The 15,853-nt window shown below is 44.0% G+C and overlaps 1 protein-coding gene across 1 annotated transcript in view; it reads left to right on the forward strand.

Annotated features, from left to right (window-relative positions):
• The first annotated feature begins 496 nt into the window (after positions 1 to 496).
• Positions 497 to 15,853, forward strand: part of PELI2 (pellino E3 ubiquitin protein ligase family member 2) — a 159,499-nt gene continuing 144,142 nt past the window's right edge. Inside the window, exon 1 of the mRNA XM_090272055.1 lies at positions 497 to 940. Within this exon, the coding sequence (XP_090128181.1) occupies positions 864 to 940 (77 nt within the window). The 5' untranslated portion in view covers positions 497 to 863. The remainder of the gene's footprint in view (positions 941 to 15,853) is intronic.

A 15,853-nucleotide genomic window follows, 5' to 3' on the forward strand; every position in this document is an offset into this window, starting at 1 on the left:
AGCTTTGAAGGACTTGATTTTGGAAGAGGAGGCACGCAGGTGCGTGTGTGCGACACCTCTAGATGTATGCCGCAACATAGTGACACCAGGAAAACAAATGCTCTTATACCCGCGAGAGAAAGTTCCTTATTTACATTTAAACCTGGGAAACTAGGCTACCTATGAACCTGGACCGCTGCGATTTTGAGATCCCGCGCAGCCTTTAGCGGCGGAAAACTCGGCGAGGGCTGAAGATCCAGTGCTGTGAGTTTAAGAAAGGGAGCGAGGGGGGAAAAAATAGAGCTGCTCCTTTAAGAACTTCCTTTCCCTTTACTCTATGTTTACATAACATGGGGGCCGATCCACCTCAGAGCCGCCGGGGGAAGGCGGGGAGTGGGCGCGGGAGGCCCCACGCACAGTGGGAGGGAGCGCCGTGCGGGTCCAGGGTTGCGGACCCTCGGCGGGGGCGGAGCGGCTCCCACCTGCCTGCGCGCGGCGGGGCGGCTCCACGGTCCTGCCCCCGCCCCTCCCCCGCGCGCTGCTCCCGCCCTTCCCTCCCTATTCTGTTCCCTTCCTCCCTCCCGCGGGGCTTCGGCGGCGGCGGCGGCGGCGACGCTGGGCGCGAGCAGGTCCCCTGCTGCTTAGTCCCATTTGTTGTCTAGTCTGGCTCGGGGCGGCCGCGGCTCGCGGAGCTCCAGGGAACCCGGCGGGGCAGCCGCACAGCCACGACGGAGCAGCCTCGGGACTGGCCGCCCCGCGCCCCCTTCGCCGCCGTGCCCTTCCCCGGCGCGCTCACCCCCTTCTCGGGATGGGATTGTAGCGGCGGCGCGGACTCAGCGGGGATCGCGGCGGAGGCGGCGGCGGCGGCCGCCGAGCGGGGCTCCATGTTTTCCCCCGACCAGGAGGAGCACTGCGCCCCCAATAAGGAGCCGGTGAAATATGGGGAGCTGGTGGTATTGGGGTGAGTCCGGGCATCCCCGACCTCGGGAAGCTTGGGGGCGGGCGGCGAGCGCTCCGGGCTGGGTAGCTGGCCCGCGCCCGCATCCCGAAGCGGTGCCAGCGGGGTGGCTCGGGCACTCTTTGGGGACCACCAGGGCGTTGGGAACGGCTGGAGCAGCTCGGAAGGCTGGGACAGCGGGCGCTGAGGCGGGAGCTGGGATGCGCTATCCGCACGGAGGACGGCGGGGGAGGAAGTGGAGGAGTGGGGCCGGTCCCGGGAGGCGGCAACGGGCACTGGGGCTACCCCACGCTCCGCGGGGCTCAGTACTCGGGGACGAAGTCCTTGGTGTTATCGCAGGGGCAGGGATTCGACTTCCCGGAGCGTGCTGGGCCCCGGAGGGTCGGTAGGGGCCGGGGCTGAGGCGCCACCGTCGCAGGCACTTCGCTGTGTGGCAGGAGACCCCTCGACTGGCGGAGCTGGGAGGCTCGCGAGGCCCGGCCCCGAGGGGCCCTCTATCCCAGCTCCCTGTGAGCCCGGGGGTGGGCGTCCGCGGGTAGCGCGTAGCATATTGTTATGGTGGCCGCGGCAGGCAGCCGCAGCCCTCGGGCAGTGAACTGTCCCTGACCCGGGCGGGCCAGCAGGCCCTCGGTTCTCTGCGCCGTGCGCGTCCTGGAGCGGCAGGGACGCAGCGGCTCCGGCCGCACCCACTCTGTCCCTCCACCCCGGGCCGCGGCCTCGCAGATGTCCTCCCGGCGGCGAGGAGCTCGCCAGCCTCGGCGCCCTTCCTGGCTCCCTCTTCGCTTGTGGAAACCACATTTTGAAGATAGTAATTATCCGCAATCGTTAAACGGCAGCAATTAGAGACTTCATCTACTTACCGAGTTTCCTTGTGACATTTCTATTGTTTACCCTTAATAAGCCGGGAGGGAGGCTTCGCCGGATTAAAGCTGGTAAAATTGGGCAGTGAAAGGAGAACGGCGTGGGGAGGGGGAAGTGCAGGAAACTCGGGAGAAAGAGCAACTTGGGTTTAGTACTGGAGGAGAAAAGATTATTTTCCCTTGGCTGTGTCACTCCCGGGAACCCGCGCTTTTGTCCTTCTCTGTTGCAAGACGTGTATTGAGAACATCATGAGTGCTGATAGGTAGGTTTAGCGTCCATGTGAGAAATCATGAGTGTGGGAAACCTCAGAACTCTGAAGAAAGTGTTTTGATAACTGAGTACCTTGAAGTAAGTGCCGACTTAAAAATAATTTTATACAAGTGTTTTTAAGAGAAGCTTCCAGACACAGTACAGCTCCCAGTTGTCTAGTCCTCCTCACTTTGTTGCTACAGTGGTAAGTGCCGTGTTATTGGAAATCTCATTGCCTATTTTGAAGCTATGTGACAATAAACGTTTTTCTCATCTGCATCTAGTTGCGCTTAAAAGACAGATGTTAGGGTTCACTGGAAGGAGGTAGGGATGACAGGAAACCCCCCCGCCCCCCAAACTAGGGTTTAGCTTCTCTTATGTAACCTCAGCCCAAGCTAATTTTGTGGAGTTTGGTTCTGTTTGTGTGGCTGGCTGCAAAGTATGTTTAACATTGTGATCCTGGCAGGAAAGATTAACATATGCCAGAACTTGATCTCATTATTTCCTTTTGAGGAAATCATTGTTAAAATGTTTCAGAAAAGCCATGTGTGAATGGGCCTGGAGAGGTGTTGGGTTCAGAGCTAGCTTTAAAATGCCCTAGAAAGGTTTTATACCCTAGATTGTCCTGGTATCATAGGCTTACTGTAAAGTAGGCTAGGTAAACACACGGCCAATTGCATGTTCTCTAATGCTTTTCCAGGAGACACTGAGTATGACAGAGTTGGCACTCAACGAACACTCAGCAGTCACATGTGCACCTACTATGTGCCAGCACTGTGTAGGCGTTGAGGACCAGCAGGGAACAAGGAGCTTTCATTATAGTGTGATGTGGGAGGCATAAACAGAGAGAAACATGTAAACAAATGAATAATAAATGACAATTTCAGGTGTTGCCAAGTGTTCAGCAGAAGTGGGTTAACTCAGGGAATGTCTGCTCTAGGCAGGTGTTTTCTTTAGGAGGTCAGGGCAAGTCTCTGAGGAAGTGAAACATGAGTTGAGACCAGACTGCTAAGAAGATGCTAGTTTGGTTTTTGAGTACTTAAGAAGAATTGTGGTATTTTTCTGTTCTTTTTTGAGAGTAGGTTTTTGAGTCTCTGGCAATATCGAATGCATCAAATAATGGTGGGGGAATAGGAGAAAGCAGGTAGGCTTTAAAAAGACCCTTAATTCATATTCCATCCTTAGGACTTGAGATAGTATCTTCCCTCTTAAAACAGCAATAACAATAAGTAATATCAGCTTTGCATGCCTGATCATCTAGGACATAAAATATTGATAAACAGATAATTTGTAGATTTTCTTACCAATAAAATTAATCTTGAGATCTAAAAATGCTCAATATTGAGGAAAAAGGAAGGGGGTCTAAGGGGACTAAATGGTAATGGAAAAAATACAATAAAAATTTTAAAAAGTGCCCAATATTGATAGAAGCTTTTGTAAAATACAAAGCTTTCTCCTTTTTTTTTTTGAAACTGTTGTGTGATTGTCCTTTCCAGTTCTCCTTTAAATTTTATAGTAAAATGTCACTGAGAAATCCTGGAGCACAGACAGGAATTGTGTGTGTACTGTATATGTCTCTGTGCGTGTGTATATATGTATATATGAGAAGCTATATATGTATATATCTGTGTCCATGTAGAAATACTTAGGCGTTTTTTCATGTGTTACACAGTATTAAGGGTATTTCCAGGTATTTAAGATTTTAGTAGGGTCATCACTTTCTTGGCAGGTAAATGGAATTGAATTATTTCATGACTCCAACCGGTGAATTTATCATATCTGCAACTTTTTGTTGTGCTCATGACATTGAAGGTAGAAAAAAATGTTGGTCTGTGAGGTCTTTTTCACAGTTTATTTTAAACCTGAGTACAGGTTTAAAGTTGGGGAAGTGTGGCAGGATTTGAGAGGCAGTTGGTGTGGTGGAGAGAACATGAAGGTACAGACCTGGATTTTATTCCTGCTTTCTTGTAGACTGGCTTTGTGATTTTGGCTTAGTCCCTCACTGTCTCTGTGTTTTTAGCGCTAATTAGGTAGTCATCAAGGGCCTTCCTGGTCTGTACCCTGAAATACTGTTAATTGGCTGAAACGTGGAAAATGTATAATTAATGTATTCTAGGTACCCTGGCTTGTGTTGATATTGTATATTCTTGAGCTGATGTTGCTAGAATTTGAATGAGAACTCTGTTTAAATAGCAGAAAAGACCAATACTGTGACTGCTTTTTATGAAGTAGGTATGTGCAAAACAGGTTATTTAAAACAATGACAGTGGCATACATATATTTGTCCCATTGGTGTTAGGCTGTACATGAGGGCATTTAACTTTGGTAAAACTTTTCTGTTCCAAGTTTAAGAAAGGCAATGATGTTTTGAAATTAAGCTAAGTAGGTTGAAATAGCTAGCATAAGGAAGAGATAATCAGATAGAATTTTAGAGCTTGAAGGAGCCAAAGAAGTCCCAGTACATGTTCAGCCCTTTTATTTTACTGATGAAGAAACTGAGGCTCCAGGAAGGAAGGAGACTTTTTTAAGTTCATAGCTGAGCTGAGCACTACACTGCCAGGTCACTGCTTTTTCACTTCACTGCTGTCAGTTCCTCAAAGCTTCAGGTGTTTTTTTTTTTTTTTTTTTTTTTTTTTTTTTTTTTTTGTAACTTGCGTTATGGGAGCTGAATCCCTTTCTGGATTCAATTTGAAGCATACAGCTCTCTTGCTGACTAATGGCCCATCATGGTTTTTGGGAAAATATTGCTTATACTCTTAGTTTCTCTAACCTCACAGTTGAATGGATAGTATATCTTGCAAGGCTTTACTTTTCATTTGATGTTTCACAAATGGATTTTTATTGGCTCTTTCAACCAAGGGTTTTTCATCTAGGGTCCACAGATGCAATCCAGGGAGTCCTTGAACTTAGGAGAAAAATTGCATCTCTTGTTTTCACTATAACTCAGACTGAGATTTAGCATTTCACTCAATTGTGAGAATAGACAACAAACAGACTTACTGCTAGATTTGTTAGTTACTGCATATATACAGACTGCACTTACTAATGTGTCACGATTTAAAACTATCTTCATAACTAAATGTAGTTGACTTTACTTGTAATCCTTTGTATTTTACTTTATGCCCTTAAAAACATGTTTCTCAGCAGGCTTTCCCAGAATGCTAATGGGATCCTTGGGACAAAAACAGGTTAAAACCTCGAAAATGAAGGCTTATACATATGTCTGAAAATGAAATATTTTAGTGGAAACTGACCAAGGTCTAGATGAAGCTCAGGAAGTACCTACTTTTTTCCCTTTGGATGGTATAGTGTTCTATCAAATAAGACAGAGGACCATTGCTTAAAAAGTTTATGGTCTTTATTTTTTAAACAAGCAGCTCCTTATTTCTAGATGCTGTTTTTGTTTTCACTTTGGCACTTTGCCTTGACTCCCCCTCCCCTTGGCAGTAATAAGAAACCTTAAAATATACCCTAACACTTTCCCTTTTCTCACCCTCCTCTCTAATTTGGGCCCAAAGACATCAGACACTAGTATACTTCATAGACTAAAGGCCCTTGAACTAACTTTCTTTCTTTCTTTCTTTCTTTCTTCCTTCCTTCCTTCCTTCCTTCCTTCCTCCCTTCCTTCCTTCCTTCCTTCCTTCCTTTCTTTCTTTCTTTCTCTTTCTTTCTTTCTTTCTTTCTTTCTTTCTTTCTTTCTTTCTTTCTTTCTTTCTTTCTTTCTTTCTTTCTTTCGTCTTTTATAAAGCAAAATCTTTACTGTCATTCATTGTCACTTGGTATGTGGGTTGATTTGAAGAGCTCAGATCTGTTGGTGTGGACGGAGTGTCTAATTCTGTAGGCTATTAAGGGTCATGATGTTATTGGCTTTGGGTTGCTATATATTCCTTTACTAACTTTAGCCTTGTTTGGGGTATGTGGCTGTCTGTATGGCTTCTCGTCTGGCTTGCTCAGATTTATTTATTTCTCTCTCTAAACACACCAAGACTGAAGCCTTCATTAGGACTATTCATTTTTGGTTGCATTTCATCATGTGATCAATATTTGAGGATGTTTTATGTAAACAAAAATAAAACCAGGTTGATTCAGGTCCCAGCAATTTTACCAGACATGTTTTATGCAAAAGATAAAGCACGTACCCAGAACCCTGCCCCCCCACCAACCTTAAAACATGCTAGTTGCTATATTTGGGGCAGACTAATATTGCCACATCTGGGCAGTGGTTTTGTATCTGCTGTGCAGGGATCAATGGTGGCCTCTCTGAAGCAAACGTGTGGGGCTGTAGACTGGCTTTTGAATGGAGACCACAGCAATCTGTTGACTTCACTGGTGTGGGAGAAAAAGGTATTTTTAACTTCTTTCCATTTAATTAAAGGTTTTTCCTGGGGTGTGCAGAATTGTTTCATAAAAGGAAAAGTGAGGGTAAGAATGATTTGTTATTAGTTCTTGCTGGACTTATTGTCACCTTCATCTTTTGGAAAATAAAATAATGAGAGCAGAAAATGTTTCATATTTCTTAGTTTTGTCTAAATCAACTATTTTCAACCAGTATCTCAACTGCCTCATATGATCAAGCTTGAGGTATGTGGCCAGTACTTTATGACAAGTAATAAAGTGTGGATCTTTCAAATGATTCAAAGATGTCCCTTTAATACTGTCATTTTTTTTTTTTATTCACTTGCATTCTGGTATGTTTTCTCAAGTGGGAGAAAAAGGGGTGGAGTTACATTAGGCAAGCCAGTAATTTATTCATTCAACAAATATTTTTAGGGTGTCTGCTCTTCCACACAGAGAATACAGCTAGACAAGGCAGACACATTCCTGTCCCTTGTGAATTGCTATCCTGTTCTTGTCACAGACCCTTAGTGAACAGTCATTACCCATATACAGTTCGTTTATTTATTCCAGAAATATTTGAGTGTCTCCATGCTCTGCCCAGATGCAGTGATGAGCAGGGCAGGGCTGGTCCTTTTCTGCGGAGCCTATAGTCCAGTTAGGGAGATAGCAACTTAGAGCATTAACAGGCATCTCACCCTGTGCCAGGAAGAGGATGGCCAGTGGAGGTGAGAGGCAAAGAGAGATGAGGAAGGGGAAACACTGTATTCTGAGACCCAGGGGTGAGTGCTCCAATTGCTCCTCACGAGAACCAGGGAAAAGAGTGGTTGAATGAAATACTGAGAGAGTGAGAATGGGAGAGCAGGTTATGAAAGGCTTGTAAGTTATTGGAAGGATTATGGATTTTATCCTAAGGGTGTGAGAGACTGTAGCTGGTTTTCAGCTCTGAAATGGGAGTGGGGAAAGTAAAGAGGGATGCAGCGGCAAGTGGAGAGAGAAGCTGATGAGGCTGGGGCCCCAGAGACAGGCAGAGAGAATGCAGTGTGAGCTAGCAGGCAGCTGTCCTGGTTCCGGTTTCTGGTTCTAGTCCCTCGGAAGACCTTGTCGCATCCCCTGCCTGGAGTTCTGTGTAGTCGGTCATTCATTCATTCAATGACTCAAAGGTACTGACTGAGGACCAGCACTGCCCTAGGCACTGGGCCATACACAGCAGCAAATGAGATAGACTATGACCCGACCTGCATGGTTGGTGGCAATTCAGCCAGCAAAAGGGTAGATAAAATGTTTAATCTCAGAGAGTGCTATGAGGAAAGTAAAGCAGGACAAGGGGGGAAATAGGTGATAGGGTGGACAGGAGTGGGAACTGTTGGGGTAAAGTGCTACAGATAAGGTAGTGGCGGGATCATTGTAGACAGAATAATCAGGAAAAGCTTTTCTGAGAAAATAGTCCTGTGTCCTCTGAAAGTGCCCACCTTTTCCAGTTTTTATTTACTTTCTTATGTTTAAGCTACCCTGCGTGGGTTTTGCTCCTACAGCCAGAGGATTCCTAGCTTTCCATTAGTTAAGGTGGTAAAGTATGTACACAGTTTACCAAAGGGAAAAGAGAAGTGTGAACAAATATAAGGACAATTATTTAATGTTCCTAGACACAAACTGGGTTCAGTCTACTGTGCTGCTTGCCCAGAGTGGTACTTGCATTGCAATAGAGCTCATTGAAACTGTCTGGGCTTCCCTTTGAGGGTAGGAACTCTGACTTCCGCCCCCCTTAAAGTGCGGACCACACCTTTATGGTGGGTACTCTCCGAGTGTCTTGAAGGAATGGGTTTCTGTGACACACTCCAGTGTGCCCCACTCAGCTCTGAGGTGTCTCTGGGGCTCAGTGAACGGTTCTCGAATTGAAAGGAACGCAGATTCTGTAGCACTGCTGTGGCTTTCTAAACAATCCTCCCAAACCGTAAGGGCCTGAGTTAAAGGCTCCCTGCAGTACTAACCGCCTACTTTACTGACATCAGATACTCCAGTTTCAGCCTTTGTTTATTTTTCTTTTTGTCAGTCACCTAACAGTCATTTTGTCACCTGCAGAAAGTTCTGCCTTGAAGGGAAGCAGGCCATCTGTTCTGATTCCGCCAGCTGCTCTGAGCTGCATTGCAGTGCACCACCGTGGCGTTGAAAGGCTGTGGTCATTAGTGCCTGTTAATGATGGCTGGAAATGCTATGGAATACAAGCCTCTTGGATGACAAACCTAATAAATATGCATCGGGGGTATTTTCAGTAGCAGGTTTTAAGACTATTGCAAGTCATTCTCTATTGAGGTTTTATTTCTAGCCATCCACATAATGCTTCTCACTCTCAAACACTTAACTCTGTTCCTGCTTTTCTGCTTGTGCAGAATCTGTCTTCAGGATAAGAAGCATTATTTCAAGCTTTGTACTTACATTCTAATTTATGCTGGTTTAATAGAATCCAACCAAAGCAGGCAGTTGCGTGTTTGGCCTCTAGGCTTTTGGTATAAGATTGTTCTTTCCTGTTACCCAGTGCCTCCAAGGAGCCTCAGAAGTCCCTCTTCCTTTCCCACCCATGCCTGGCCTTCTTGTGCTTCCTGTGACACAGTCATGGAACATGGAACTTGTGATGCAATTAGAGTTTTCTCGAGCACTTGATTGATTACCTTATCTGCACAAGGATTCTAGACACAAAGTAGTATGCTTCACACCAAAAAATTAGGCAGACTGGATTCTTGCTGTCATACAGGAGATTGCATCGTATCATAGTTTGGGTTCAGGATAGAATCTGTATTTTTCCTTGATGTGTTTGTTAGTAGTTTATGCTTCTCAACATAGTTTTTCACATATTTGAACTATTTTCACTTAATAAGCTTTCAGTTGTTTAACCCTATAAACTGTCTAATGAAAGGATTGTACCCAATGGCCATGTTATTGAGGTGGACATTACTCAGCTTTCCTAGTTGGTCTTGCAGCCAGATTGGAGACCAAATAAGAGAACTCTGGGTTTTGACTTGATCCCACATTCTTCCCCTGCTATCTTCAAATACAGTCAGCAGTAGTTCCTTAAATATGTGGGCTGGACTTCCCATAAGAAGGAAATTCCCCTCCTCTTGAATCTGGGCTAGTTTTGTGATTTGCTTTGACCAGTCTGTATAAAGGAAGCGAAGTTTTGTGACTTCTGATGTTGTCTTACAGGGTGTTGTAGCTTCTGTTTTTGTTCTCTGTATTAGTTTACTACAACTGCCATAACAAAACACTACAGACCAGGTGGCTTAAAGAACAGAAATTACTTTTCTTACAGTTTTTGAGGGTAAACGTCCAAGATCAAGGTGTCAGCAGGTTTGGTTTCTCCTGAGGCCTCTCTGCTTGGCTTGCAGATGGCTGTTCTTGCTGTGTTTTCACATGTTTTGTTTTGTTCTGTTTTTCCTCTGTCTGTGTCCAGCCCTGGTGGCCCTTCATTTTCTTGTTAGGACACTAGTCACATTGGATTAGGGCCCACCCATAGGACCTAAGTTAACTTTAATTACCTTTTTTGAGATCCTGTCTCCAAATACATTTTGTGGTATACTGAGCATTAGAACTTCAATATATAAATTTATGTCATAACACCCTCTGAGAAGACAGTTGCCATGAAAAGAAGCCTGACTCTCCTGCTGGAGAGAATGGTTGTGGTGGGTGAGAGGTTACAAAAGTAGAGGAGACCCAGCCAAGCCCTAGGCAGTCCGGTGGAGGCCGCAGACATGTGAGAGAAGTCATCTTGGATCCTTGAGCCAATTGAGCAGAGGTGAGCTGTTTCTGACAAATTGAAGAACTGTGAGTGCCACTTGTTTTAAGCTGCTATGTTGGGATGGTTGGTTACACAGCAATAGACAAGTCAGACACCCAGCACTGTATCTGCCTGTGGTTCAGTTGTCAGAGCGGACAGACTAATACAAAAGAATTCACCGGGTTTTTGTTGAGTGGTTTTGTTTTGTTCAGGTTATCAATTATATTAATAAGCATAATTTTAGCCTTTTAGGTGAGTTATTCCAAATATTAAGTACTATATGATCTGAAAATTTTAGCTAACAGAAGCATTTGTGGAATAACTTTATCAGGTGTAAGTCATCTGTGAGTTTCTTTGCACTTGTTAATCTCCATAATCAATATTATCTCCTGAGATTCTTTGAGGCACTGCAGTTGAAGAATGGCCTAGCTTAGCTGAGAACCATGCGTCTGGTAGACTCGTACATAAGGAGCTTTCATCAAGGATGGCTAATATGTGACACAGGTTTTCAGTCCTTTAAAGGCCACCTGACATGAAATAATACATCTAACAGATTTGAGTACAGCAGGCCATCTAGACCAGCATCTTGCAGGTTTAGGACAGTGAATGGGCCAGAAGAATGTTTCAGCACTGCAGTTGGGAGCAGAAATAATAGGATGAAAAGCTCACTTATATCGGTTCTTCTAGTGGAGGTAGCCGGCCCAGTTTCAGCTTTCTGAGAAGGTGAGTTAACTCATTCTCAGGACAGAACTTATTTGAAATCTCCAAAAGGGTCTGTGTTTTCTGTCATTCATTTCCTCCTCTGCCCCCCATCCTCTGCATGGGACAGTAGCTCATGCTGGCCCTAGCCTTCCCCTGAGAGATGGTCATGGAGGGATAAAGCTATCATTCTTTCACTCAGGAGTGTGGTTTGGAAGCTTGTGCTGGAACCTGTGACTGTTTTGGGGTCAAACCCCACCCGGCAGAGCAACCAAGAATCAAAGAACCTTTATGCTCTCAGCCAGCTGCCCTCTGGAACCTTGGTTCCCCTGAATGACCAAGTGATGGTGTCCCATGTGCATTGCCCACCAACAGAGAGGATCTGCAGCCCCCTGGCCCTCCTTCCCCAGCCTCCATGGAGGCTGTGTGAAGACCATTCGTGAGCCACCCTTGTGGAGAAATAACTGGGTGTTCCTCCTACAGGCTGTTATGGTAGCCCAGGGTCTCAGCTGTCTCTGGCTCAGGGTCTCTGCTCACTGTCCTGTTTGCTTTCCCTGTCTGCCCATTACTCCCATGTAACCTCTGCCTCATCTTCAGGGCTCTCTGCTCCTTTTGAATTGAAGTGCAGATCCCTGGTTAGATTAGAAGCGCACAGTTAAAAAAATCATCATTAAAGAGGGAGCATCAGGATCTGAGCCCCCCCCGCCCCCCGCCCCACCCCAAGAATGAGGAAATTCTGGCTAGGCTGTTGCTACTTGGTGGCCTGGCTCTTTCTTTCTTTGGGTAGGTGCACAGAGATAATGTCTTAGTGCTTTCTGAGGCTGACTAAGAGTGCTTTCTCCTAGTCAGGTCCTGTGCAGAGTGCTGCTCATGCTTGGCCTCCTTATGTTCTGACCAAGGCAGATGGGTACCATCACTCATGCATGGCTATTGAGAAACTGGTCCAGGATCGATGGAGCTCTGATTTGAACCCAGGCCTTTCTGATTTCAACACCCTTGTTCATAAATCATCCCTCTGCTGTGTGTGTGGTTTTGCACTTATTAATTTTTTAACCAAATTCTTTCCATACTGGGTATTCTTACTAAACATAGTAGCAAACCTTTACTCATTTAATGATGTTACTAGTAAGATTAAAAAATTTTTAAATGTTCACAACATATCTGAACTCTTTTGGGGAAATTGCCTACATATTTATTTGGCCCACTAATGTTCCTAGTGTATTAAAAAAAAATCAAATATATGATCTCCTACGAGTAAAAATATGAATTCTCCTCACATCTGCATTCATATTTACTGGACTATATTACAATTAAATTAATGCTTCAAGGAAGTACCTGCTTTTATAATGCAAAATAATTCAAAGTTTATTTCTCTGATTTTGAAGCTGTGCATTGAGTTATTCTTCCTGCAGAACAGCTCTCTAATCTCATGCGCTGTGGCATGTACCCCTAAAATCTTTCTTTTCTCATTTGCTATTACTGGTGATAATTTAGGCTAGCATGTGTATTTTGTTTGTAGCTTGGGAAAGGGGCTTCAAGTTCTGTCTTCTCAAGTACAGGTCTGTCTTTGCCTGGATACTAATGTCACTGTATGTTGATTCTTCCTTTCCTGTCTCTTGCTCTTCCTGTTAGTATTGATTAAGGGAAAAAACCTTCATAGTTCCTCTTCGTCTCCTCACTCACAGTACTTAACACAGCTTGTTCTGGCAGTGACACTGGTTCAGCTAATCCAAAAAGCACAGGCCAGGAAAAGTGTCTTTTATTTGTTTATTTTAAGTGTTAACTTAGACCAGATGCCAACTTGAAGGCTTTGATGGAGCTGTTGACTTAGACCCTTCTGGAAGCTGGCATAGCTTCATGCTGTACAGTTTCAGCCTTCCTGTGAAGGCAGTTAAACCTTTTCGGTTACAGATGTGTTGAGGCGCATTAGACCCAGGATTTCTGGGGGAAAAAAAAAGTTCTTAATAAATAGACATCCTAAGGTATTGCATGGCAAAATATCAAAGGACAAATATAGCATCTTGATAAGCAATATTAGATGTTATATTGAGAAAAAGCAGAGACTTGGAAGCACTACAGGGAACTAATTCAATCAGGTGGTTCTGATAATGTAATAAACTACACAAGGGTGAAACTTGAGTGGTTTACACACCCTAGGATGCCCTTCAATTGAATTAGTGTCTCATAATGGTTCTCTGCCCCTGTACTACTGTTCTAAATATTAAAAAACTACAACTCACATTTTCCTCAGATGGGAGAGAAAAGACACAAATCTTAATCAGTATAATAATCTGTGTGCCCATTTTCCCATCCCAACCCCCTCCCATGACTGTCAAAGCTCACGTTTTGGGTTTATTAGTAGAAATACTGTTCTGGGTAATTAAGCATATAGACTCTGTGTTGTAGAAGAAATCAAACTGCTCCTTGATTTTGCTGAATACAGTTCACCCATGGTGGCAAGCCTGCAGTCTTCTCTAGCTTCTAGGGGAGCCCGCCCACATCCTGCATCCTGCCCCGGAAGAGAAGGTGGTTCTCCTTTCCCCTTATGTTCATTCTCCTGGCAGTTCACCGACAGTAGGAGGCAGTAAGAACTTGGGATCCCTTGCACAGTGTGAGAGGCTTGCAAGGGGACCGAGCCCCTGCCAGGTGCTAGTTGCTCCATTTCAGCAGACCTCAGAGGATGTGATATCACTCCTGTAGAGAAATGGGGAAACAGAGATGCCAGGAGATTGGAGGGACTCCGATGATCCAGCCTGGTTGTTAGTAAACTATTTTGAAGTTTAGGAATTTGAATCCAGGTCTCAGATTCTAAAACTTACACATATTCTACTTTTCAAAGCATAAATCCTACATCTCTGTCAGTAATAACTTTTAATAACGATCTTAGTGTTTGGCATTAGGTTCTAAAGTTGTGTTTATAGCAATAGAAATGCTGGTGATGTCCTCAGTGGACCATCTGGGATGGTGGACATGGTGTAGGGGACAGCCCTGCAGGGAGCCGGCCCCTCCGCACTGCTTGGTGGCTTTGCCTGCTAACAGTTCCCTTTATGCTCCTCTCGGGCCAGCGGAAAGGGTCAGAGGATGCTTGCCCCTGTTTTTCCTGTTACCTCCATTCAGATCAAATGTGGACAATAGCACTCTACTCCCTCAGGAGATGGGCTCCGCGGGGCTCCTTAAACTCAGTCGAAGTGAATTTTTCTGTGACCTAATTGTTTTTTTTTTTTTTTAATTGAGTTGAAGGCTCATCATGTTAGTTACCATAAATCATGTACTCTTCCATTTTGCTTGTGTAGTAATTTCACCCCAATTTCTCCTAGGGTTAAACCACTTTTAAGTTATATGTCATAGGTTCTTATGAGTTTTAGATGTCAGCACTAATCACTTAGCTTTCTTCCACTGACAAATTTGTAAATGGAAATTTTTTAAGCAAACCATTTATATTCAGCTAATATGGAATTAATTAAGAAAGCTCTTTGCTATAAAGCTGATATATAAAGAACATTAATGAAATTTTGGAAGAAAGAAAAAAATGTTAAAAATATTTTTATTTTTCTGCATACACTTAGTTATTGTCCATCTACAAAAATATTTTGTATTCTTCATTTTATACATAGTGTATGTCCTGCTTCTTTTTAAAGTGTTAGCTAACCGACCTTCATTTTAAGAATTTGATTAATGCTAGATAAGCCTAAGATATTTTTCTTGATCAGAGCAGATATGTTTTAATAGCTTATCCGAAACAAATTCTGTTTTTTGGGGTGGGGTGGGGTGAAGTATTAGGAATTGCCATGTGATGTCTAAGGTTCTTATCTGTTCAGTCAGGGTATATGAGAGAAGAAATGCAGGTTTATTATATCCACTGAGATATTCAAAAGATCTCGGAAAGACTAGCCTGTGGCTAAGGACATGGTTTCTGAAAATAAGTTTCTTAGGTATTTAGAGGAAAAGACACTTTGAAAGACACATCTCCCCATGTCAAGCCCAAGAGAACCTACTTTTTTGCCCTTTGGGCCTACCTCCCGACCCCCATTAAGCATTCATAGAACTTTCTTCTTCTTTTCTTCATCTACTGTGGTTTTTACACCTCATTCCCTCTGCTACATCCTGCTCACCTAGGATGTAGTTCAGGTGTCACTTCCAGCATGATGCCCTTCCTGACTCCTCCTCCCTTTTGCTCTAGCCTGCAGCAGTTATTTTTAATGGGCTCTCTGTGCCTTGTAAATGTCCCCTTCTTCAAGAGCCCCTTCAGGCCAGTGGCAGGTCTCTTTCACTTGCTCTCTGTCCCAGCACCTTGTGTATGACCAAGCACTCAGCAGGCAGGTAGGTGAGTGGATGGATGGGTGTGGTCAAGGGTATTTTATCAAGTGGATGAAGAAATGCTGCCCTGGAAATAGAAGCATTCTAATATGATGGCTTCCTACTCCTTTCTTTGCTCCCTGCTCTGATTTTAAAGAATGGATTATTGACTTTTAAATGGGTATTTGGTTTATTTATATTACTTTAATTAGCTTCCTGAAAGCATTGTCGTCTTTGCATCTTTTAAGTTGCATGGTTTTTCAGGACATACATTGATGGGCGCTCATTGACAGTTGTCTGTTTGGCCCTGAAATGAGATGGTGGTAAATTTTCAATTTTCCTTTTAAACTTTAAGAAAGAGAAGGGATTAAAGTGGATGACTACAGGGATGTGGTCTGAAGCTGACAGTAATTTCAGTTTTAAATGATCTTAGTGTGTAGTATTAAAAATCTTTCAAGAAAAAGCAACAAATCCAAACATGTTTTGACAGTGATAAATCTTTATTTTTACTCAAAATTAGTTGCTCTGGTGTCTTATCTTTCCTCTCTGAAGCCACAGATAAATATTCTTTCCATTATATTTTCCTGATGCTTATCACAGTGGGCTTTTGTGCTCGTGTGCTGGCTGGGTCTGCACTTTTTCACTCTGCATCTTCTATTTTCCAAGTCCTTTCCTTAGGTTTTTAGACAGCTTTGTGCTTATAA

Source organism: Furipterus horrens, unplaced genomic scaffold (assembly GCF_987537825.1).
Source record: "Furipterus horrens unplaced genomic scaffold, mFurHor1.1.pri manual_scaffold_3, whole genome shotgun sequence".
In the NCBI taxonomy this organism is placed as follows: Eukaryota; Metazoa; Chordata; class Mammalia; order Chiroptera; family Furipteridae; genus Furipterus; species Furipterus horrens.